Below are 25,292 nucleotides of genomic sequence, written 5' to 3' on the forward strand. Positions count from 1 at the left end.
GTAGAATGTTTGTTGGGCAATGACCTGGAGAGCTCTCTATGGTCAGAAGTTGAGTACAGGACTGATGCAGAGATGTTAGGGATATCATCACATGTCCTTGCTGTGACCAGGTCACAGGCCAAAAAGTGCCTCTCTGAACCTCAGGTCTTGGATCCTGGAACAATGGACCAAGTACCTCCCAAGACAAGGAACAGGAGGGTAAAGGCTGTGCCTTCCCAAATGCCTACAAGTGAGGATCAGCCTTCACAGGAAGATGATTCTGAGACCCCTGAAGGAACTGTCCCTATAGAGCTTGAACCTGATCAGGTTGAGTTTCTGGGGACAGGGGGACCTTCTAGGGCAGACTTGGGGCAGGCTCAGTTATCCTGTCCTTCTCTTGAACCCCTCAGACAGCAGGCTGCTGCTGAGGCTGCTGGGAATGCTCAAGGTACCCATAACGTTTATTGGGATGATGGGCTCCTTTATTCGGAGGGTCGAGACCCCAAGCCTGGTACAACCAGGAGGTTGGTCATACCTCTGCAATTTAGGGGCTTCCTTCTTACCTTGGCACACGATATTCTCTTAGCAGGACACCTAGGCCAGAACAAAACATGGGACAGACTTGTCTGTCACTTTCACTGGCCTCACATGTCAGAAGATACAAAGGAGTTTTGTCGCTCCTGTGTAACCTGCCAAGCAAGTGGCAAAGCAGGTGGTACCACAAAGGCCCCCCTGATACCACTACCTGTGGCGGGGGTGCCCTTTGAAAGGGTAGGGATTGACATTGTTGGACCAATGGATCCCCCTACAGCATCTGGGCACAGATTCATACTGGTGGTGGTGGACCATGCCACCAGGTACCCAGAGGCAATTCCACTTAGGACCACAACAGCTCCTGTTATGGCCAGGGCCTTACTTGGAGTTTTCTCCAGAGTGGGGTTTCCTAAGGAGGTAATATCTGATAGAGGTACAAACTTCATGTCAGGATACTTGACAGCTATGTGGAAGGAATGTGGTGTCAACTACAAGTTCACCACTCCCTATCATCCACAGTGCAATGGTCTTGATGAAAGATTTAACAAGACCCTAAAGGGCATGATCAAATGATTACCTGAAAAGCTCAGGCGAAGATGGGATATCCTTCTGCCCTGCCTTCTGTTTGCTTACAGAGAGGTCCCACAAAAGGGGGTTGGCTTCAGCCCATTTGAGTTGTTGTTTGGGCACCCTGTAAGAGGACCCCTATGTCTGGTGAGGGAAGGAGGGAAGTTACCTCTCAAAAAGCCCAAGCAAGACATAGTGGACTATGTACTTGGTCTCCGCTCCAGGATGGCTGAGTATATGGAGAAGGCATCCAAAAACCTTGAGGCTAGCCAGGAATTACAGAAAGCCTGGCATGACCAAAAGGCTGTCCTGACTGAGTACCAGCCTGGACAGAAGGTATGGGTGTTGGAGCCGGTGGCCCCAGCAGCACTCCAAGACAAATGGTCTGGACCCCAAACAATTCTTTAAAAGAAGGGAGAGGTTACCTACTTGGTGGACCTAGGAACTCCCAGGAGCCCCCACAGGGTGCTCCATGTTAACAGGCTGAAAGAATATGTTGACAGGAGAGACATGGGCTTGCTCATGGCTACAGATGAGGGGCAGGAGGAAGAGAGTGACCCTCTCCCAGACCTGCTGCTCAGAATCCTGAGGATGGCTCAGTTGATGGTGTGGCCTTAGATGGCAGCCTCACTGAACATCAGCAACATGACTGTAGACAGGTTTTGCAGTCATATCGACATATGTTCTCCCTGACACCCAGTCAGACTAACTGGTGTACCCATGTGGTGGACACTGGTGATAGTCGTCCTGTAAAGAACAAAATTTACCGGCAGCCTGACCATGTCAGAGACTGTATCAAGGCTGAGGTGCAAAAGATGCTGGAGTTAGGTGTCATTGAGCCTTCAGAGAGCCCCTGGGCTAGCCCAGTGGTTCTGGTCCCCAAACCTCACACCAAAGATGGAAAGAGAGAGATGAGGTTCTGTGTGGATTACAGAGGACTCAATGCTGTCACCAGGACAGATGCACACCCAATTCCAAGAGCAGATGAGCTCATAGACAAATTGGCTTCTGCCAAGTATTTGAGCACATTTAACTTGACAGCTGGCTACTGGCAAATCAGGTTAGCTGAGGAGTCTAAAGCCAAGACAGCATTTTCTACTCCCAGTGGGCATTATCAGTTTGTGGTGATGCCCTTTGGTTTGAAAAATGCACCTGCCACCTTCCAAAGGTTGGTGAATCAAGTCCTTACTGGGTTGGATGACTTTTGTGCAGCATATCTGGACGATATTGCTGTCTTTAGCTCCACCTGGGAGGATCACCTGGTCCACCTGAAGGAAGTGCTAGAGGCTCTGCAAAAGGCAGGCCTCACTATCAAGGCAACCAAGTGCCAGATAGGGCAGAGTAAGGTTGTGTACTTGGGCCACCTTGTGGGTGGAGGCCAAGTTCAACCACTGGAGAGTAAGATTCAGACCATAAAGGACTGGGCTCCTCCAACTACCCAGACTCAGGTCAGAGCTTTCTGGGGCCTGACTGGGTACTACAGGAAGTTTGTTAAGAGCTATGGGTCCATTGTGACTCCTCTTAATGATCTGACATCTAAGAAGATGCCCAAAAAGGTTCAGTGGACAGTAAGCTGTCAAAAGGCATTTGATGACCTGAAGAAGGCCATGTGCTCTGCACCTATCCTGAAGAGTCCTGACTACTCAAGAGAGTTTATTGTCCAAACAGATGCTTCTGAGTTGGGAGTGGGAGCTGTGCTTTCACAACTTAATGTAGATGGTCAAGACCAGCCCATTGCTTTCATTAGCAGAAGGCTGACCCCCAGAGAGAAACGATGGTCAGCCATTGAGAGGGAGGCCTTTTCTTAGGTGTGAGCCCTGAAGAAGCTGAGACCATACTTGTTTGGCACTCACTTCAAGATTCAGACCGACCGTAAGCCCCTCTTATGGCTTAATCAGATGAAGGGTGAAAACCCCAAACTGCTCAGGTGGTCCATTTCCCTACAGGGGATGGACTTTACAGCGGAGCACCGCCCAGGGACTGACCATGGCAACGCAGATGGTCTCTCCAAGTACTTCCACTTAGAACATGAAGACACAACTGGTCATGGTTAGTCTAATGTCCCTGCGTTTGGGGGGGGGTTGTGTAGGAGAGTAGGGTCTGCTATCCTATGGTCACCCCAAATTTTTGCTTTTTGCTTCACTGGTTTATGACTTAATGTGGCTATGGGCCTGCTAATCAGACCCACAGCCTGCTGTTCTCTCTCTAAATTGTAACCCATGCACTTTAGGTGCATAACGAAATTGGAACTGGTTCACCTTATTGGCCCCTGTAACAGTGTACCCAGGTACCCAGGGCATAGGTGCTTCCAAGGCCTACCAGGGGCTGCAGCACGTATTGTGCCACCCCTGGCCTGGCCTCCATATTTTACACAACTGGCTGATCCCTCAGCTGGGGTAAGTCGGTGTAACCACCCCTTACTTAGGTGTAGTATGCCTATACCTAACCTAAAATGGACACATATGTTCCTATCAGCCACTCCTATGGAAGGCCTCATCAATCCTGGAGGCAGAGTGCTTGGAAATATGTGAGATGGTGCTCTGGCATGAGCTGAGCCTGTCTGCAGCTTTCGGAACCATGTCCTTTAGCTGTTTCATGATACTGCCATACCATATACTCTTAAGTGCATTATAATCCTCGCGGTTAAATGCTATCTTGGGTTTGGCTTTATCAAAACATGTCGAGCAAGGTGTCATACGAATTGGAATACTACCCACTCGCCAGTTCTGGCGACGGGGGTAGCATTCCACCCTTCTAGAGGGACACTACATGTACCTAACCTGAACCCCGGTTAAAGTTAAACAGAGCCTCAGCATCACTAAATGGATGCTGCCACCACAGACACAAGTCTGACCTCCTGTTGCTGGGAGTCCTTCCAGCGAGGGCAGCTTGGACAAAGGGTTTCCTGCCTTGGGAGGTGCTAGCACCACCCCAGACAGGATTTTGTGTATTGGGTAGGACAGGGCTGAATAGAATCAGACATGCCTGGGGCACACAAGGTGTCCCTGTGCATAGGCCAGTTCAAACCGGTGTTGGGGCTTTCCTGCCCCAGTCCTGGCGCGAAACTGGACAAAGGAAAGGGGGTGTAACCACTCCCCTTCCTGGTTCCACCCAGAGTAGGGACCTAGTAGGTGATCCGGCCCCCAGAATTGGAATAAGAGTGGGAGCTGTGTCCTGAGACTTCAGATCATCCTGAATCAACTTGAAACCAAGAAGACGACTGGACTTCGACATTCTGCTGCACAGAAGACTGAAGAGCATCTCCCTTGTGGCCTAGGAGTGGCCACCCTGTGAACACAGGCACCATCCAGCAACTCGACATCTGCTTTGCCGTCGCCTCCCACCGGAGCCCGAGCCCAGAGCCTGACAAGACCCAGACTCCCAGACATCTCACAGCCCGATCCACAGTCCCTGCAAAGAAGGGACCCGTGGAGGCACCGAGAGACGTGGGACCGGACCTCTTGAAAGACCCCCGAGAAGCTGACTGCGCAGCACCCGAGGCACCCTCGACGCTGTGCTTTGGGGTTTTTAGAAGCCCCAACCTCGAGCAGCCCTTGCACCGAAGATCAGCCCCCCAGCATCTCCACGATCTGCGTGGGGCCCTTTTGCACTGTGCCACTCGACGCGCCATCCCGGACACTTGCCACGTGGCTAGCGGCCATCTTGGCGACGAAAACGACAAACTACACCACTGGTCTGGTTGCTCCAGACTGGCCCTTGCTCCCCTAAAAAGGAGCCCCCGCTCTGACCTTGCTGGTCCGAGTGAGAAGCTTGAATCACTTCCTGCGTGGCTTGCTTTAGCCAAGGCCTGTTTGCTTCAATCAAGTTGCCGACACCGCCATCAGCGAGAGCCTTCGTGGTACAGCTTGTGACCAATGCCTGGGCGTCCTTGACCTCTTCGTATCCACGTGGCTGCAGAGACAATCTTCACGACATCGCCTGTTTGCACCCGACATTGCCTGGTTCCTTCCTGGTTCCACGGTAGTCACTAGCTAGTGACTTTGAACATTGTCCCCTCTGCTTTCAGGTCTTCACCTCTTCAGATCCACCCTTGGATCCACCGGAACTCTTCACATCGAGCCGCCTGCAGCATCTTCAGCTCCAAGCACTATCGACCTGCGTGACGAAACCCGGCACTACTTCGACCCTGTGCACCCGCTTCCTGTGGGTGAGATAACTCAGCTCCGCCGGTGTTCCCACACTGGTACACACTTCTAGTGTCTGTGTCTAAAGTTTCATCCTTCTAGGTCACTCGGAAGGTTCCTTAATAACTAACTTTGTAACTTTTACGCACCATTGACATTGCATTGGTAATGCCTGCACTTTCCGCACTGCACCCGAGTCCCGCGGGCCTTTCCCGACTTCATCACTGTTAGTCCCGAACAGCTCCAGCGATTCCCCAGGCCCTAGGCCTCTTCACTTTCCCCATAGTGGTTCTTATACCACTATTTTAGTATATGGTTTAGGTGGCCCCTAGGTCTCATCCATATTCGTGCAACTTTTGTATATTTAAACTGTGTTTTGTTTTAACGCATTTGCTTCTTTGCTCATAAAGAGTATCAGGGTTATTTCTAGAAATAAATCTATATATATTTTCAATATATATCTGTGTGGTGTCCTTTCATTTGGTTTTCAAGGGGATTGTGTATGGTAAAACAGCTTGCTTCACATGCCTTTACAGAGTTTAGCCTAAGACTGCTTAGTCCATGCTACCCCTAGGATAGCTTGTCTATAAGGTTGACTTTACAACCTGCACCATAAGGGTTGCTTGGCATGGTACAAGGTGATCACTAGAACTAGTGAGCATTACATACCAGGCCAACTTCTCACACGCCGCACCTATTGTGGGCGGTCCCTTTTGCTGTTGCGGTGGCGGGCGGACTTTGCCTGCCCGCCATCGTAATGGAGCACCAAGTTTTTATACAAATTTAAGTTTTTAAAGCTTAGCTGTTGAATCCATTCAAAACAATGTGATAGCATCCAATATGGAAATCATTCCTTTATTATACATTCTCAGTGGTGTATGTGTTATCTTCAAAGAATTTCAGTGTGATAAGAGACCCAATACATTTTTGGGTGAATAGTTAAAATGTGGTAAACCCAAGGTTTATGTTTGGACTCTGGAACGCGTGCAGCTGCACACCTTCTTCTACTGCCCCCACATACTTCATCTTCTTTCTTTACCCTTTACGCTTGCTTCTTTCTGGTAGCAGTTTTGGTGCCCTACAATGATACTTGTATTTTAAAGTGTTTTTATGACTGACAATGCAATGCACTAAAGTCCACATGGGCCGGACGTGCTGAAGCAACCTTTCTGGTGCTTGGTGAACTGTGGTTTGTGAAAGTGTATAATACTTTCCCTTGTGTGGAAAATACTTCAACCGATCAAACCTTTTAGTGACATCAGGGTATTACAAGACTAAGAACTCACCAGTGCTGGGCACCTCAAGACGCCTGGTGGGATGTGGTGTTCGCTGTAGAGTAAGATGAAATTAGAGGTGTTATCAATGCCTTGTTTTTGTACCAGAGAATCACTGTGTGTGGAATCTGCCTCTCATCATTCAGACACTGTGAACTGTGTGGAGGCTAATGTCCTTTATACCTAGCACTGCTGTCAGTTGGACTGTTATGCTCATTTACAGAGCAGAATGGAAGGTGTTGTTCCTGTACCAGACTCTCAGTGTGTGTGTAATCTGCCTCTCATCATTCAGACAATGTGAACTGTGTGGAGACTGTTGTTTTTTGTGTCTGGCACTGGTGTCTGGTGGGATGTGATGCTCATCAACAGAGTAGAATGGAAGGTTTTGTGAATGCCTTGTTCCTGTACCAGTTTCACAGTATGTGGAATGTGGCTACCAATATTCAGAGGCTGTGGACTGTTTGTGGAGACTGGTGTTCTTTGTGCCTAGCACTGGTGTCTGGTGAAACTGCAATTGTATTTATATAGCGCTTACTAACCCTGACCAGGTGTTGAAGTGCTTTATGGCTACTAGCACGCTATAAGTAGCGAGGCTGGCGCGTGTGCGCAGTTGCACACCGCTGGCGCACCAAATGCAAGCCCACCTGGCCCGTCCGCTCTCTGCCAGCGCTCAGCGTCAGGAACCCTGCAAGGACTTCGCCAGGAAAAACCATTAAATAGTCCATAACGTTGTTAGATTTAAACATGGGGTTAAAGGTTTGGAATGTATGTGCCTTCATTTTAACGTTAAGTCTGCATCGTTTTCAATGACCTGTCCGCATTGCAACGTGACCCTTCCAAACGTCCAATACCAAGCCATCAAGCATACGAAGGACGCCAGTGGAGTGTTAGCGAGGCCTGAAATGCTGGCTTTCAACTGCATCCAGCTGAATGCAAGATCACTGGTCAAGCACAGCATTGAATGTGCTAGGCTACTGGAGGATAGGGAAATACAACTGGCCTTCATTACGGAAACCTGGATTGACGAAGCACCAGGGCCAGACCTGGTGAAAGCCACTCCTACCGGGTTTTTATGCCATACCCTGAATAGGCCTCAAAGGAAAGTGAGCAGACTGGCAGGCATCTACCCTAGCTCAATGAAGACGGTTTTTTGGTCCCCCTCAAGCTCAGCCTGTGACGCTCTATCTTTTAATCTTACCCTATCACACCATCACACCTTTAATGGTATCTTACTTTATAGACCACCAGGAGCCTTTTAATACATCTATTAGTAATCTGCTGGAAGATAGCATCTCTAAAGATGCTTACACTATCCTCTGGGATTTCCATTATTATCTCGAGCTTCCTTCTGAACTGGACACAGTGATCCTCATGGATACGATGAAGAGGGTAGACCTCCAGCAACATGTACCTGGCACAACTCATGTGGCGGGACATTCCCTGGATGGGATTTTACGAAACACCCGGGTCTCCGCTTCACTGGGGAACACCCTCTTGTTTGGACAGACAACGCTACTGTTCTATTTGGGATTTCTTTTAGGGACCAGTGCACAAGTGGGGCATGCATCAAGAGGCAGGTAGTGGTCAGAGCTTGGAACAAAGTGGATGGTAATGCTTTTCAGACTCTCCTTAAGTCACCCACAGACCAAAGGTTTGTGGGGCCGGAGGAAGGGACTATTGCACATACGGAATGGTTGGAGAGAGCTTGAGGCAAACTAGCTCCAGTAAAAACCCTCTTTCCCAGAAGAGCACTCCCCTCCGCTCCATGGTTTATGGAAGAACTGGCCCATTTAAAGCCCTGCCTTAGATCACCGTAAACCGGAGAGAGACGGATAATCTTTTCCGGTCATCAGTGCGCCACACTCTCTATCACCATCACCCTTAAAAGTGTTTTCCTTTATCGACTTAATGGTTTCACCAAAGATGTATCTGTGTTTACTTCACCCCTTAGAGGCTCAAGGGGGTGGAACAAATGATAGAAGAAGGTACAGCCACCGAGCAGGCTTTAACCCACCGCAGCGACCACTATGTTTAAGAAAAGAGTGGCGGGTACTTACCTCCAGTGGGCCCACCCTCGCGGCTCCTTCCCGCACCACCAGCCGCCACTGAGATGCACCTGAGGCCGCTCTGTTCATTCTCCAGGATCTGCACACATCCTTATGGGTGCGGCGTTTACCTGCAGAGTAACATGGAAGGTGCTGTGAGTGCCTTGTTCTTCTACCAGAGCTCCAGGGAGTGAGGACTCTGCCTCTCATCCTCCAGGGTATGTGGACTCTGCCTCGCATCCTCCAGGGTGTGTGGACTCCGCCTCTCATCCTTCAGGGTGTGTGGACTCTGCCTCTCATACTTCACGGTGTGTGGACTCTGCCTCTCATCCTTCAGGGTGTGTGGACTCTGCCTCTCATCCTTCAGGGTGTGTGGACTCTGCCTCTCATCCTTCAGGGTGGGTGGACTCTGCCTCTCATCCTTCAGGGTGGGTGGACTCTGCCTCTCATCCTCCAGGGTGTGTGGACTCTGCCTCTCATCCTTCAGGGTGTGTGGACTCTGCCTCTCATCCTTCACGGTGTGTGGACTCTGCCTCTCATCCTTCAGGGTGTGTGGACTCTGCCTCTCATCCTTCAGGGTGTGTGGACTCTGCCTCTCATCCTTCAGGGTGTGTGGACTCTGCCTCTCATCCTCCAGGGTGTGTGGACTCTGCCTCTCATCCTTCAGGGTGTGTGGACTCTGCCTCTCATCCTCCAGGGTGTGTGGACTCTGCCTCTCATCCTTGAGGGTGTGTGGACTCTGCCTCTCATACTTCACGGTGTGTGGACTCTGCCTCTCATCCTTCAGGGTGTGTGGACTCTGCCTCTCATCCTTCAGGGTGTGTGGACTCTGCCTCTCATCCTTCAGGGTGGGTGGACTCTGCCTCTCATCCTCCAGGGTGTGTGGACTCTGCCTCTCATCCTTCAGGGTGTGTGGACTCTGCCTCTCATCCTTCAGGGTGTGTGGACTCTGCCTCTCATCCTTCACGGTGTGTGGACTCTGCCTCTCATCCTTCAGGGTGTGTGGACTCTGCCTCTCATCCTTCAGGGTGTGTGGACTCTGCCTCTCATCCTTCAGGGTGTGTGGACTCTGCCTCTCATCCTCCAGGGTGTGTGGACTCTGCCTCTCATCCTTGAGGGTGTGTGGACTCTGCCTCTCATCCTTCAGGGTGTGTGGACTCTGCCTCTCATCCTTCAGGGTGTGTGGACTCCCCCTCTCATCCCTCAGGGGGTGTGGACTCTGCCTCTCATCCTCCAGGGTGTGTGGACTCTGCCTCTTATCCTCCAGGGAGTGAGGACTCTGCCTCTCATCCTCCAGGGTGTGTGGACTCTGCCTCTCATCCTTCAGGGAGTGTGGACTCTGCCTCTCATCCTCCAGGGTATGTGGACTCTGCCTCTCATCCTCCAGGGTGTGTGGACTCTGCCTCTCATCCTTCAGGGAGTGTGGACTCTGCCTCTCATCCTTCATGGTGTGTGGACTCTGCCTCTCATCCTTCAGGGAGTGTGGACTCTGCCTCTCATCCTTCAGTGTGTGTGGACTCCGCCTCTCATCCTTCAGGGTGTGTGGACTCTTCCTCTTATCCTTCAGGGTGTGTGGACTCTGCCTCTTATCCTTCAGGGAGTGTGGACTCTGCCTCTCATCCTTCAGGGTGTGTGGACTCTGCCTCTCATCCTTCAGGGTGTGTGGACTCTGCCTCTCATCCTTCAGGGTGTGTGGACTCTGCCTCTCATCCTTCAGGGTGTGTGGACTCTGCCTCTCATCCTTCACGGTGTGTGGACTCTGCCTCTCATCCTTCAGGGTGTGTGGACTCTGCCTCTCATCCTTCAGGGTGTGTGGACTCTGCCTCTCATCCTTTAGGGTGGGTGGACTCTGCCTCTCATCCTTCAGGGTGTGTGGACTCTGCCTCTCATCCTTCAGGGTGTGTGGACTCTGCCTCTCATCCTTCAGAGCCGTGGACTCTGCCTCTCATCCTTCAGGGTGTGTGGACTCTGCCTCTCATCCTTCAGGGTGGGTGGACTCCGCCTCTCATCCTTCAGGGTGTGTGGACTCTGCCTCTCATCCTTCAGGGTGTGTGGACTCTGCCTCTCATCCTTCAGAGCCGTGGACTCTGCCTCTCATCCTTCAGGGTGTGTGGACTCTGCCTCTCATCCTTCAGGGTGTGTGGACTCTGCCTCTCATCCTTCAGGGTGTGTGGACTCTGCCTCTCATCCTTCAGGGTGTGTGGACTCTGCCTCTCATCCTTCATGGTGTGTGGACTCTGCCTCTCATCCTTCAGGGTGTGTGGACTCTGCCTCTCATCCTTCAGGGTGTGTGGACTCTGCCTCTCATCCTTCAGGGTGTGTGGACTCTGCCTCTCATCCTTCAGGGTGTGTGGACTCTGCCTCTCATCCTTCAGAGCCGTGGACTCCGCCTCTCATCCTTCAGGGTGTGTGGACTCTGCCTCTCATCCTTCAGGGTGTGTGACTGCTGTGGAGAATGGGGTTCTTGATGGGGGGGGGGGTAACCTCTCGGGTGAGATGCTTGTGATTGGAATCTGATACCGCACTCATGACTCTCACATCAACTAGCACAGTATTAGGATTTTGGGTTTTGAAACTGGAAGCGCTGTTTTCACACAGTCTGTGACTTCTACGCATATCCTTTCACCGTGTGGGATTCCTTAGTTCAGAATAGAATAAAAAAAAATAAAAAATAAAACTCTTTATTTTAAAATACAAATATGTAGCTGAGGGGCCAGTTCTGAATACACACGTGTGGTGCCAGTGACATCTAATGCATGTAGAGATGAGGGTCACAGAAAGAGATTGACCCCTGTGGGAGCCCAGCAGGAGGTGATACTTACCGGTCGGTCTGTTTAAAAGACCCGAGAGCCGGGGGTGCCCCCACCTCCCCCAGGGTACACTAGGAGCCATGCCATGAGCTGACCTCTGACCTCTGCTTCTCTCTCTCTTGCAGCTGCGGTGACCCTGGACCCGGACTCCGCTCATCAGTACCTCGTCCTGTCCGAGGACGGAAGGAGCGTGAGGAACGGAGGCAGAGCACAGGATCTGCCGGACACGCCCCAGAGGTTCACTAAATACATCATAGTCCTGGGGCGAGAGCGGCTGAGCTCCGGGAGGCATTACTGGGAGGTGGCGGTGGGGGACAAGACGGCCTGGGACCTGGGGGTGTGCGACGAGGCTGTGAGCAGGAAGGGGGACATCGCACTATCACCTGAGCGTGGATTCTGGACAGTGTGGCTCAGAGATGGTAAATATGAAGCTCTCACCTCCCCCTCCACCCTCCTGACCCCCCCTGCGCCCCCCAGGGCTGTGGGTCTCTTCCTGGACTATGAGGCGGGCCGGCTCTCCTTCTACAATGTGGATGACGGGTCTCTGCTCTACACCTACTCGGGGGCCTCCTTCCCCCCCACCCTGCGGCCCTTCTTCGAGCCAGGACTCAACCAGGGAGGGGGGAATGCGGGGGCGCTGCGGGTCCTGCCGGTGACAGTGCGGGGGTGAAGAGACTGACAGCAGGGGGGGTGAGAGAGAGAGGTGCGGGGTGAAGAGACTGCCGGCAGGGGGGGTGAGAGAGAGAGGTGCGGGGTGAAGAGACTGCCGGCAGGGGGGGTGAGAGAGAGAGGTGCGGGGGTGAAGAGACTGCCGGCAGGGGGGGTGAGAGAGAGAGGTGCGGGGGTGAAGAGACTGTCGGCAGGGGGGGGTGAGAGAGAGAGGTGCGGGGGTGAAGAGACTGCCGGCAGGGGGGGTGAGAGAGGTGCGGGGGTGAAGAGACTGCCGGCAGGGGGGGTGAGAGAGAGAGGTGCGGGGGTGAAGAGACTGCCGGCAGGGGGGGTGAGAGAGAGAGGTGCGGGGGTGAAGAGACTGCCGGCAGGGGGGGTGAGAGAGAGAGGTGCGGGGTGAAGAGACTGTCGGCAGGGGGGGTGAGAGAGAGAGGTGCGGGGGTGAAGAGACTGCCGGCAGGGGGGGTGAGAGAGAGAGGTGCGGGGGTGAAGAGACTGCCGGCAGGGGGGGTGAGAGAGAGAGGTGCGGGGGTGAAGAGACTGCCGGCAGGGGGGGTGAGAGAGAGAGGTGCGGGGGTGAAGAGACTGCCGGCAGGGGGGGTGAGAGAGAGAGGTGCGGGGGTGAAGAGACTGCCGGCAGGGGGGGTGAGAGAGGTGCGGGGGTGAAGAGACTGCCGGCAGGGGGGGTGAGAGAGAGAGGTGCGGGGGTGAAGAGACTGCCGGCAGGGGGGGTGAGAGAGAGAGGTGCGGGGGTGAAGAGACTGCCGGCAGGGGGGGTGAGAGAGAGAGGTGCGGGGGTGAAGAGACTGCCGGCAGGGGGGGTGAGAGAGGTGCGGGGGTGAAGAGACTGCCGGCAGGGGGGGTGAGAGAGAGAGGTGCGGGGTGAAGAGACTGCCAGCAGCGGGGGAGAGAGAGAGAGAGGTGCGGGGTGAAGAGACTGCCGGCAGCGGGAGAGAGAGAGAGAGAGGCGCGGGGGTGAAGAGACTGCCAGCCAGGCCCGGTTCTAGCAGGGGGGCCGGGTGGGCCAGGCCCACCCAAACATAACCTTTGGCCCACCCAACACTGTCAGTCCATGAGTCATTTAACTCTTCACATATTTGTTCTAAGCGAGTTATGTTCATATTGTGGTTTTCTACTATTGTTGGATTTATTAGAATTTCAGAACATTAGTATGGGATTGTGTAGGAATCCACTATGCATTGGTAATTCTTGAATCGATGTTTATTTACACTTCACCTTGAAATACAACATGTTTTTTAGGACGCTATTTTTCCTGTCAATACTTTGATGTACTCTAAACTATTATGCCATCATTCGTTCACAATTCAGAAATCTCTTGCGTAAGAACTTTTAGCATCATTTATTGCCATCTATATTGACATGGTCTGTGGGTTTACCCACAATTATACATTACACTTAATGGCACTATATGGTAACAGATTACATCACTCGCAACATTTTGCACTCAGTGATAATTCTCAAACCTGAAACAGGATTCAATATCACCTTTTGTTAACATTATTCCACTGGTTATTACTAACTATTTCCCTGCACACACACACTTTCATGCAACAACCTTCCTTCATCATCACCCTAATCGCACCATTTGGCTGCCATCATATCCTTTCTATTACTGACTAACCCAGTCAGACTATTTCATTGTGACTAATCTTTCCCTCCGTTTACTCTCGGATTTTTACACTATGTTTCCGTGTGTGTGTGATATTACATCACCATACACTGAGGGTTATATTTCCACGTACCTATCTTTTAGCTTCGCTATTAGTAGAGTTATTTAAGCATAGATCCCGTTTTTCCAGGTTATAGTTCAGCGTATTACTCCATTATCCCGTCACTAGAAGAGTCACTTTAGTACAGATTCATTTAGTTGTACGTCAGGATCATCATAGTTTTTTACGATAGGCAGTTTTAATTATGGGACTACATCTCCCATCAGTACTTGTAGATGTGCACAACTATGGGAACTCTTTATATAGTTGTGTAGTATCCTTCCGCGGGTACCTTAGAGTCTACAGACATACCACGAGACACGGGAGCTGTGCGCTAGCCATCCATGGAGGTAAATCCTCTAGAATTTCGTGCCATCCTTAGATCTCTTTAAGGTGCACTAGTGGATTACTAATATAAGACATTGTTGTTGTTTTAGCGGCCAGCGTTTAATTGCCACCCCGAAGTTTCCTGTAACACGAGGATTCTGTATCTACAATTTTGCCACGACCCGATTATCTCTCCGTATTCACGGAGGTAAATCCACTTTTGACCTATAAGTTTGAGCATGTGTAGTACGCTGTCACGAGTATGCGTAAATAGTGACAAGTTATACTCCTGTTATTCTAGTGGCTTATCGTTATTCGTATCCTTGCATCTCCACCAATGAGTTTTCTGCAACCCACACCGTGTGACACCCGATAATCCGATTTTGGGGTTTCACTTGACAAGGTTCAAGGTACGTGCTTTCGAGTATATTTTCTAGTAAGCATACGTCCCACCATATCCGTATTTTACATACTTTCACTGTTGCTCCCACAGTTGTTACTGCCCCCACGACAGTACTGCATAGTTTTAAGAGGAAAATATCATCGTACATAGTACCGTAGTAGAAGAATGTCATCCCCATCGAAGTGTCTTCTAGCACCACAGGTACATGTTTTCAATACTACAATGTTTCGTTTGCACTATTCACACGGAGCGTTGAGTTTACAGCAGCTGACTTTCATCGTACTCACTTACAGGCCTCGTTTCTGGGACACATCACATAGTCGATTATCGGTGCCGCTTTTGTAAACTTAATAACAGGACTCCATTTCTGTCATTACGCATCTCAGCAACAAGGTACGTGTGGAGAGTAATAGCAACATGTACTTTTGCACAATCGTAAACATAAAACATGCGTAGTATGTTTCTCCCATTGTGGTTTTCTAATAACGTTGATTGTTTAATGGTTTCCATTTTTTGGTGACATTTTACTTCACACAGCATGTTATTATTCATTTGTACTTGTACGTGATTGCATTTCTCCGTGCCATATATTTACCGTCATGTATTATATGCTGTATTTTTATTTTTATTTGGAGATCAATTAGTTTCAGTTACATCATCCACACAGTGGATTACCTAGATTCTGTTTTCTTATTTTCATGGACTGCAAGAAGTGTATGTCAAATAGGCATCTCAGGATGATTCATTTAGGTCATCATATGATGCTGTTTGGGTTATGTAATTTGCATATGTTTATATGGTCTAGAATATCACAATAAGAGTTCTCTTTTTTCCACTGATACGGGTCGCTAACAGGTTTTTTCCCCCTTCCGTGTCTTGAATTTCTAGAGAGATTACACTTTGTTGTGTATATACACATATATCTTTTTAAGATTGAACTGGTTAGCTTTTTGTATGTTTTAGGATTTCGCCCCTGAAGAAGGGTACCTTCGGGTCCCGAAATGCATCGGGCATCATGACTTCAGAAAATCATCACTCACTGATTCACGAACAATCATGAACTTTGGTTTTTCTATTTGTTGAGAAATATGTAAATAGAAAATTTGATCTGTAATAATTTAGATCTTCATGCACCACAATGTTGATTTTCCTATGGTTCGAATAGATGTAAAACAAGAGATATAAATACAATGCTTTGATGCATATATGCTGGACAACAGTTCTATGAATGAGAATTAAATAATAGAACGTGCAATTCCATATTGTTTATTGTTTGATCTATTTTGATTAATTGTTTCGCTCTTATGGTTGGAAAAGGTTTTCTTTTCCAGTAGGAACAGTGCTCACTACTAGTAGGTTCTCCCTACTTAGCCATTATTTTTCACTTTTTGTGTCAGCCAACACTACTTCGTAGTGACGCACCCTTGGACTAGATTAGATTACATTGTTACTTTGTGTATATAATTGAGTGCTCCTCATACCCCTTTCTTCTTTGGCCCACCCAATCATGACAGAAGAGGCCATTGAGAAGGCACCTGTTAAGTGCTCCCTCCATCCCAAGGTCGGAATGTTGTAATGTTTTTTCACTTTCTTCAAAACTGAAATTGGGCGGTGTGCAGTGGCGGACGGTGACATTTGCAAGTGGTGGGGCGTAAAATGATTGTTCTCTCGGTAGAGGCCTGCTGTTAGATGCCTCTTGGCCGGGAGACCAGCTGCAGGCTTATTTTGTGAGAAAAGACCGGGGGCCTCATTTATGAAAAGGGCCCTATGAATGCTCCAGCATTCCAATGTTACTTTTTCTGTATTGTATTTGCATTTATATAGCGCTTACTAACCCTGACGAGGCGTCAAAGCGCTTTTTTAAACATGTAGAACATTCTTCCCACAGTGAGTGCAATGGTGCAACTAGCATTATATAATTTCTCCTATAGGCTCATAACCAGGGCCACTGGACTTATAAGACAGCTGTGATTTTCGCATAATTATAGATTGGCACAGACATTTGCCACATAAGCCATCATCTGCCGCATAATCTGCAGACTTTAACAAAAGAATGTGTTTCTAGCTCAAACGATTCCAAAGTTACTAAAAATGCATTGATGTGTTGTTGCGCACTAAAAGGCCCACTGCAAAACTGGACTGGTCACCCTTTTGTTGCTTAATGCTATATTTGGGTATTCCCAGTGACAATGCCCATAACTCTGGGCTTTAACGGCCAAGCCGTTGACAGCTGGCTGTAACGCAAAATGCAGTCCTGCTTGTTTTTTTGTTTTTTTTAAAGCAATAGATAGCGCTGGCACCGCGTGATAACTAAGGCACTGTAATTTCGAGGAATGACTTCCTGCCGTGTGCCTTATGCCCGGGTATTCTGATAGTGGGTGTTTATTACTGTTAGCAAAGATCTGCTTGGGTTGGTTCTGAGAATCCGCTTCTAGGCGAGGTGTGAGATCTTCAAGGACCGCTAACTGCTAATGGAGGATGCCTTGCTGGAGGCCTACTGATGCAAGTACAGTATCAGTATGAGGCCACTTAAGCAGGGTTTTGTCACCATATATACAGCCCGACATCGGCACCCAGCATCAACCCTTACCCAACTGAGTCTGCATCGGTGTAACAAGGAAAGCCCACGTTGTTTATGCCACACGGCCGGCATCAACCGTGCCAAACACCTAGAAGTTTTTATAGAGCAAAGGTCACGTATGGTACATAACTCAGCTGCACGTTCTGTTTTAGCACCTGCTACACGATTAATGCTCCCGGGGCACCATCTTCATCTATACAGCTGATTATTTATTTGACTAAACACTAATGGCTTTGCAGAGTGCACTCTGAAAACATAATTACCTCTTGGCGCTATTTATAGAGTTGCGTTACGAGAGTAAAATGTGCTACCTGCCGTATCTCTCAACTCCAAATGGCGTGCATTATATGCATTTTCTGAATGTTCTTCAAGAGTTTGGCTATTGAACAGATCGTGATCCAGCAGGTTTGTTGAGATAAGAGGGGCGCTCGCACAACACAATATCAACGTTCACGTGAAGCCGTGCACAAGGAAACATTGCACCTAACCTAGGTCCTATGTCCCCCACGCAGTGCCAACTACAAAACCTACACATCGGCGGCCGAAATGCTCGAGGGTAGGGGGGGTCGCGACCCGCGGGTGGAGAATACAAATTTACCAGCATTAACATTTTTAAAAGTACACGTACCTGAGGGCTAGGATACCACCTCCGCTCTGGCCTGTTCTGGTGGGCCCGCTACGCTTGTTCCTGCTGCAGGAAGCAGCCAGCAGGCAGCTTCCCTCCCCTACGTTACGCAAGGGAAGCAGTGCCGGCCAATCACTGAGTACATGGAGCAGGGCTAATACTGCCCATAATGAGACCCGGCTCCCCCGGGTCTCTGCCTGTGTTGGTGCAAGGAGAGGAGGAGGAGGGAAGGGGCTACTGCGTGTGTGCGCATGCGTGGGCAAGTCATAAAAATGACTTGTCCTAAATGCGCACACACTTCTGCTGCCCCCTGCCCTCCCTGCCACGCTGCTGCCTGCCATCTGCTAGCCCAGCCTGCTGGCTGCCACTCACTGCCGCAGGGCAGGCCCGCCCCCAACACGCTTCTGCGATGACGTCACTATAGTTAGTGACTCCGACCGACGGCGATTTCAAGGCAAATGCATTATCATGACTCGGTAATCGTATGTATGCAGTGACGGTCGTCCATGGCTAGTGGGGCAACGCCCCTGGTGTGTTTTGGGTGTAGAGGTTTAACTGGGAGCAGGGCCGGACTGAGAACTGAAAGCAGCCCTGGCAAATTTTGCAAGACCAGCCCCCGTCCGGCGCGTAGCAGACCAGCCCCCGTCCAGCGCATAGCGAGCGAGCGCAGCGAGCGAGCCCGACGGCCACTAGGGGGGTTTGGGGGGGGTTCTCCCCCCAAGAAAATTTTGAAAAACGACAGACCAAAATGGTGAATTTTACAGCATATTTTTCATTACATATTCAAATTGTATCAACTTTCAAAGCACAGTAAACAGTAGATGATGACCTTAAAGAACATCAGGTTACCCACCCAGTCATATGTATTCATAGGCATTCTTTCAGAGAGCACCAAAAATAGACACAAGTAGTGAATCAGAGAGAACAAAGTAAAAGTGAGACCAACCCCCACATGGTGTGTAGGGAGCAAGCGCTGTGAGCAACGACCAGGGGGAGCTTCAACCCCTCCAAGAAAATTTGGGAGACACAAAGGCCAAAACAAAGCATTGTTCAACACATTTTTCATTACATATTAGATTGTATTAACTTTTAAAGCATAGTAAATGATTACCTTATAGAGCACCAGGATACCCAATCATAAATCACAGACATTGCTACAGTGAACACTAAAAAATGAAATGTCAAGCATTGAACATGAATTTAAATATAACCAATTTATTCTTCATATAAAATAGGATAAAGACATTTAAAAACACACTGAACTTCAAACAAGTGTGCAAAGGTTCAGAGTAAAAAGTGTACAAGACAATGTGCAAACATTAAATGATTTTTATATCCTGAGTTTTGTAAACAGTGCTTAAATAAAGGATCTCATGTAAAGTGAAACAGTGCACAACATTATGACTAGGTATATTGACATTGTAAACAGCTAACATGACCTGCTTGTAGTAGCAAATCCTTAATATGATTTTATATACTATAAAACATAACAACATACTTCTTCTCAAACAAGTGTTATATTCAATTGCACTTTGCATTCATTTGTGTCAAGAGGGTGTTTCGCAGATGAGATGTCGGAGCAAGTCCCCAAGCAACCACCCATGGGATTTTGATGTAAAGTCCTACCTACTAACAAAGGTAGACCTGGATTTAAAACAAAAGCTGACGCCTTCTTGAGGTTTTCCAAGAATGCATGTATGCTGTAAAGTACTGCATAAATACAGTTTTGTATTGGATGGATATTACTTGTTGTTTCAGTGCAAAGCCTATGCTAGACAGTAGACATAATGCTCACAGGCTTTCACTATGGTACAAATAGTCCAAACTGTCACACTTGTAGGAGTGTGAATTTTAGTACATGCGTTGTTACTATCATTGGCGACGCTGGCAAGGGCACTGTGTGGTACACGCTGCAGGGGCCTCCTGTCGAGGGCCCTGACACTTATTTTGTTGCAAAGTAAGCCCTGAGTCCAACTGCTGCTACACACATTCACATTTGTCAAAGAATCTTACATCTGAAAAGATCGGCCCTTCCTACACAAATACTAAAACTGCCCTTCTTGTGGTCCCAAAGGGGATTGCTATAGAGTCACGTGTCCAGTTCATCGAGTCGAGCACAAATATAAACGCACCTCTAGCCTACTCTTTGTTCTTACACCTCTACTGCCCCTCATGTCTCTATATTCCCCTTCTTCCAATATATATTCCTCTCCCACTTTCTCTCTCGCTCACTATCCAGTCTCTACTTCTATTAATTTCCTCCTCTGATCCCCTTTCTCTCGTTCCCTTTTTCCCTCTCCCTCCCTAATCAGGGCTTAATTTGAGCCGGAGCTTGCCGGTGCTTAGCACCGGCACCTAATTATCAGGGCCGGGTCTACAGTGAGTCACGCATTAAGATGAAGTGCACCGTCACCGTCAGTAATTGATTTATTTAAAATGAGTCACTGGCACAGAGAGCGTGTGCTGCTGCTGTGTAGTAGTGTAAGTGCTGCTGATTCGGTGTCACTTATTTTAAGTTGCCGCGTTGTTGATTGATCATGTAAAACACTTACTCTGCATTTTAAATGGTGACGACGTCAGGTGAATGACTCTCAATTTCTCCTCACTCTTTCACTTTAAGACTTCCGGCGCGGATCAGGCTTTGCCTGGGCTGGTCTTCTGTGGGGGTTGGGGCTGTGCGCGGCAGAGGCAGCGACGCGTGCGCAGATTTTGCAGTTGAATGCGCGCGCATTCGCTGCTTTCATTTTGCCATGGCATGCCCGCCCCAGCATACCCGCACGGACCGCCAGCACCGTATCTACTGGTGGTTGATGAACAACAACAACTACTTCAATGCCGCCGTTCAAAGTAGCGGTAGTCCGTAGGACGTTTGACGACTAGACAGACTCACCAGGTGAGGGCGAGCGAGGCATGGCCTGGGGGAAGGTCGGCGGCGACCTATAAATAATGCTGTGCACTTGAATGAACCACAGTCAGTCCTTGCAGAGCCAAGGGAAGGGCAGCCATGAAGGACATACTAACAAAAGGGTGGTGATGGCAGTCCGTGGTTCTGTCCGTCGCTCCTACCTCCACTCAGGCTTCCCCTCCCCCCCCCCTCATACGACTGTTCAGCATTGCAAGCAGCAGGACGGACACCGCCCACAAGCAAGTGCCTACTCAGTTCCTGAGTCCCTGCTGTTTCCTGCCCATCCCGAGTGAGGCCTCTCTGAAAACCTCAAGGGCGCTGGGAATTCCGACTCTCATTTAAAGGCTGAAGCTCTCAAGTGGCGTGCCTGAGGATGCCACAAAGTGCAGCGGGAGCAGGGTTCAGCAGTAATGCCAGGCAGCATGAAGGGGAAAGTATTAGTGAGGCGATAGAACGGGGCATCTTATGGACAGGACGGTACATTAAAAGCTGGGTAAGGCTGAGGCGGAGTCAGTCAGATCCCAGGACAGCTCCCTTTAAAGGATGGTGGTGGCGGCGGCGTGCGGTCAGTCACGTGTCTAGCTGGCAGGTGCCTGTGGATACCCACAGAGACGGTCCATACCATTTCAGCCTTTCCCTGGACGTCTTGTTGTACACGTTAGAAAGGAGCATGTGAAAGGAGAGCAGAGACAGGCCAGTATAAGTAACATGAGAGGCCGGTAGGGCTGGGGAAGAATCAGTCAAATATGAAGCTTAGTCCCCTGAAATGACAGCAGGCCCCATCTGAATAAAACACATTTCGAGACTGTGACTGAAAGGTGGGGACAGACAGGCCAGTCTAAGTGACACGAGAGGCCGGTAGGACTCGAACAGAGTCAGTTGTCTGTCAGGTTGGTGACTTTGGGAGGCTGATGGGGCAAGGAACAGTCCACTGACTGTCCGGATAATCCATCAGTCACATATAAAAATACAGGCTCGGATAGGTTAATCAGACATTACTGCCATGTCAGAAGGGCCGGCTCAAAACAAGCCTCCCCCCATACACCTCACACTACCAAGGCCCTTAGACTGGAGGAGCTCAATAACGTGTCTTAAACTGCTTTATTTGTGACCATTATTTCCCTCGATTTTTTTATGGGATAATCTTTATAATTTATGAGGAGAAATGTAAAATCCTATGCAGTTTACACACTGTTACTGGTTTGTTGTTCTTTAAAACAGATCGCTTACAACAAACGGGCGATTTCTTTGGTGATCGAGCCTGTATTTTGGCCCAGTCAGTCCAACCCTAACAGGACGGTGCGAGAGAGAAGCCAATTGGGGGTGGGGCTGGGGCAGAGTCAGTGACTGCAGAGCCACCCGGCGTGAACTGAAACAGCCCATGTGCATCATGAAAGCACCCCGGGAGACGTGGCCTTGGTTATACTCACCTCGTCTCACGGCCCAGAAGTGGCCGAAGGCCTGGGTGGGGGGGCTGGGGTGACACCAAGCAAAGCGCGCGCTGGCGGCCATTCTGCGACCTTATCTCTTGATATGACCACTCTGCAACTGAGGGACCCGTCTTCAAGTTCAGCAGCGAAAATGTGGATGTCAAGACCGCCCCGGCAGCAGGGTGGTAAACAAGCAGCAGCGCCTAAGTAACAAGCTGCCTGCTGGGTGAGGGCGGTTTCAACAGCAGCCCCACCTGCTGTTACAACCCACACACCCCTCTCCCCCGCCCCTCCCCACCGAAGCATGCACACATGACCCCGAGATCTTGGCCTCACTAACTACTGTGTTGCTGTGAATGACGGGGAGTCTGCTAGGGTGCAGTCTGCCGCCCTCAGCAGCAGGGGGCACGTATTACCCTGGATGTGGAGGTGGGGACAGCCTCTGAGTGAGGGCTACAGTCTATAGGCCCTCAGCAGCAGAGGGCACGTATCCAGAGTGTGGATTTAGGGACAGCCTCTGAGGGGTACAGTCTACAGCCCTCAGCAGCAGGGGACACATCCTACCCTGATTGTGGGGTTAGAGGGAGCCACTGGGGTGCAGTGCGCAAGTGAGGCAGCCAGGGCAGGGCCTGGCAGGCGCCGTGACGTTTTTTTTTATCATTCTGTTTATTGGTCTGGTCATGATGGCCTGGGGTAGGCAGGCCCGGCAGCCAAATGATCATGATCTAAAAAATAGATAAAGCTGAGCAGGGACGGCCGTGATATACCCTAAGCCCTGTTTCAAATAAACTGTTTATAAACATGTGGCATAATGATAATCCCAGCACATTCCCTGCCCTGTATTATAGAACTCTGCTACTTCCGCCCTGCCAATACTTCAACTGCTGAGTACATTCATCATACATACTTGCATATCACAACTGCAACTGGAATACATGGCCACTGCTCTGTGCTCTCAGCAGAGAGGCCAAGGATTGAATGAGCATGTATTCTGCACCCCTTTTTGACACAATGGCAGGAACTGTAGGAAACTCGCACTGTCTTCAGCCTCAACTTCAGTACTCTGTCATGGCCTTTTACAAATACTGGCGGCGACTCAGTTTAAAGTATGCACTATAAAAGAGTAATAGGCTACACGAAAAGAAACAGAACATGCTGGAAATAGCTAACACGCTTAAGGAATGCAAGATTTAGTAAAACATGTGGAAAATAAACAGGCACTACTAAATCACTGTTTTATAATTTTTCAGAAATCAGATCAGTCAAATACAAGCTGTGCTCGATTCTATCAAATATTTAGACTCTGTAGATCCGATTCACATGTTGGGTTCGTTATTAATGTGCAAAAATTTGCGGTGCGGCTGGGTGAGTCAGCTGACATGTTGGATGTACAGAAGTATGGCAGCAAGAAGGAGGTGAGGTGAAGAATAACTTAGAAGAGGGTAGGGAGTAAGGGTAGGAAGGAAGCAGAGAGAGACAGAGGTAAAGAGGGGTGAGGACGAGGTCAGATACAGAGAGAGAGATGACAGAGCAAGAGATGGGCGCGGACTCGGAGCTAATAGTGTAAGTGGGTGGAGCCTGTGGAGGAAGTGGGTGGAGCTAGTGAAGAGTAGGTGTAGCCTCCAACAAACATTTGAGCACCTGCACTTCATATTTTACAAATTAAGCACTGTCCCTAATGTTCACCTTCTTGGCTATTATCCCTCCTTTGAGTCTCTTCTCATTTTCATTTCACCTTCATTTGTCTTTACACCATTTTCTCTTACCCTCACTTTCTTCACACTCTTCATTCACACATGCTTCATCCGCCCTCTTCTATCGCAACTTAATCTATTATACATTCTTTCTGTCATGCTTTATGCTTATCATATTTTACCTCCTGTTACATTATACTTTCTACTGTTTCTTCCTCCCTCTGCACCACCTAGGGTCAGCTCAAGCATATTTACTTTCCTAGCTCTTGGTATATTTTTTGTGTCACCCACGCTAGCAATGATGCCACATTTGCTGCTTCTACTGATAACGTGACGCGGCCCTCTGCTGGAAACGGCCTAGGTAGAATGCGTGGAATTCCCATCCCTAAAAATTGCCCTGTCTGCTGTCTCACACCATCCTCTCTTCTGGGATCTGCTCTCTAGAATTCTATCAATCACCCTCCTTCCTCTTCTTGCATACATGATCCTCACACTTACTCGCCTGGTCCTTTGCCCTCCCTGACTCACAGACAGTCATTGAAATGTCACTCATAATTTCACTGGAATTATGAAAATGTCACACATAGCAATCTGAAACCTTGGCAGCTATGCGACTAGTTGGCGACTGGCGTCACACGCTGCCACCATCCATACAGGCCCGGACTGACAATTCCGGGCACCGGGCAATCCCCCGGTCGGCTGGGTGGGGTGGGGGCCGGTTTTATGATAGGGGGCCGGTTCTCTTGCTGGGGGCCGATTTGGGCATGTCAAACCGACCGTACAAAGTAAAATTAAACATAACATTGGATTAACCCTCCGTGACATGACATGAGCTGGCCGATTTCAATTTAATTTAGGCAGCAGCAGGCAGCCTACTATACCCGACTCGTAATTTATTAAATAAAAACACCTCACCATGTGATCTTGATGATGAGTGACGTAGACGCAGGCAGCGCGCAGATGTCACCTCCTCCGCGTCTGCGCGCTGTGGCTTTAGTAAGTTGTGGGGTCTGCTGCCTGTGATGCTCGTGCGCATTTGGCTCGCGCTATAAAAAGTGCACTCAGCGTGACTCCGAGGTCGTGGAGGCGAGGTAGGCATGACATCGCACAGGCCAGGGAGGGACTGGGAAAGAGCGAGGCGCTCTCTAATCGTATGCCCCCTATTTGGACTGCTGCCCGCAGGTGAGTCTATTTACGACTGGACCGGATACCGTCCAGACGTTTTAATTGCATGCAATCCTTAAATCCTCCTACTCTGCCTCCTGGCCTGATCTGATCCATACACGGTGGTGGCCGGGGCCCTTGCCCCTTAGGCCCCTTTTGATTTAACTGTCTGTGTGGCACTGTCTATCGCGACCGAGGCGGGGCGGTCAGAACTTGAAGTTGAATTATCATGGCTGCGTGCTCATATTATTCAAATACTGCGCGCTGGCTCTATCTTTCTGTCGGAGTTAAGTAAGAAGGGTGCATTGTGCAGGCCCAGGGCATTGTAACGTGACAGATTGGAGGGTTTAAAGAGAGTGAATTGTGTACCAGTTATCAAGCTCTATTAACTGATAATTAACTCCTTAGTA

The 25,292-nt window shown here is 49.5% G+C and overlaps 1 protein-coding gene across 1 annotated transcript in view; it reads left to right on the forward strand.

Moving 5' to 3' along the window:
• LOC144752366 (E3 ubiquitin-protein ligase TRIM39-like) overlaps positions 1 to 12,024 on the forward strand; it is a 296,195-nt gene extending 284,171 nt beyond the window's left edge. Inside the window, exon 10 of the mRNA XM_078640300.1 lies at positions 11,480 to 12,024. Coding sequence (XP_078496426.1) covers positions 11,480 to 12,024 — 545 coding nt within the window. The remainder of the gene's footprint in view (positions 1 to 11,479) is intronic.
• Positions 12,025 to 25,292: the final 13,268 nt, after the last annotated feature.

The sequence above is a fragment of the Lissotriton helveticus genome, chromosome 5_1 (assembly GCF_964261635.1).
Source record: "Lissotriton helveticus chromosome 5_1, aLisHel1.1, whole genome shotgun sequence".
In the NCBI taxonomy this organism is placed as follows: Eukaryota; Metazoa; Chordata; class Amphibia; order Caudata; family Salamandridae; genus Lissotriton; species Lissotriton helveticus.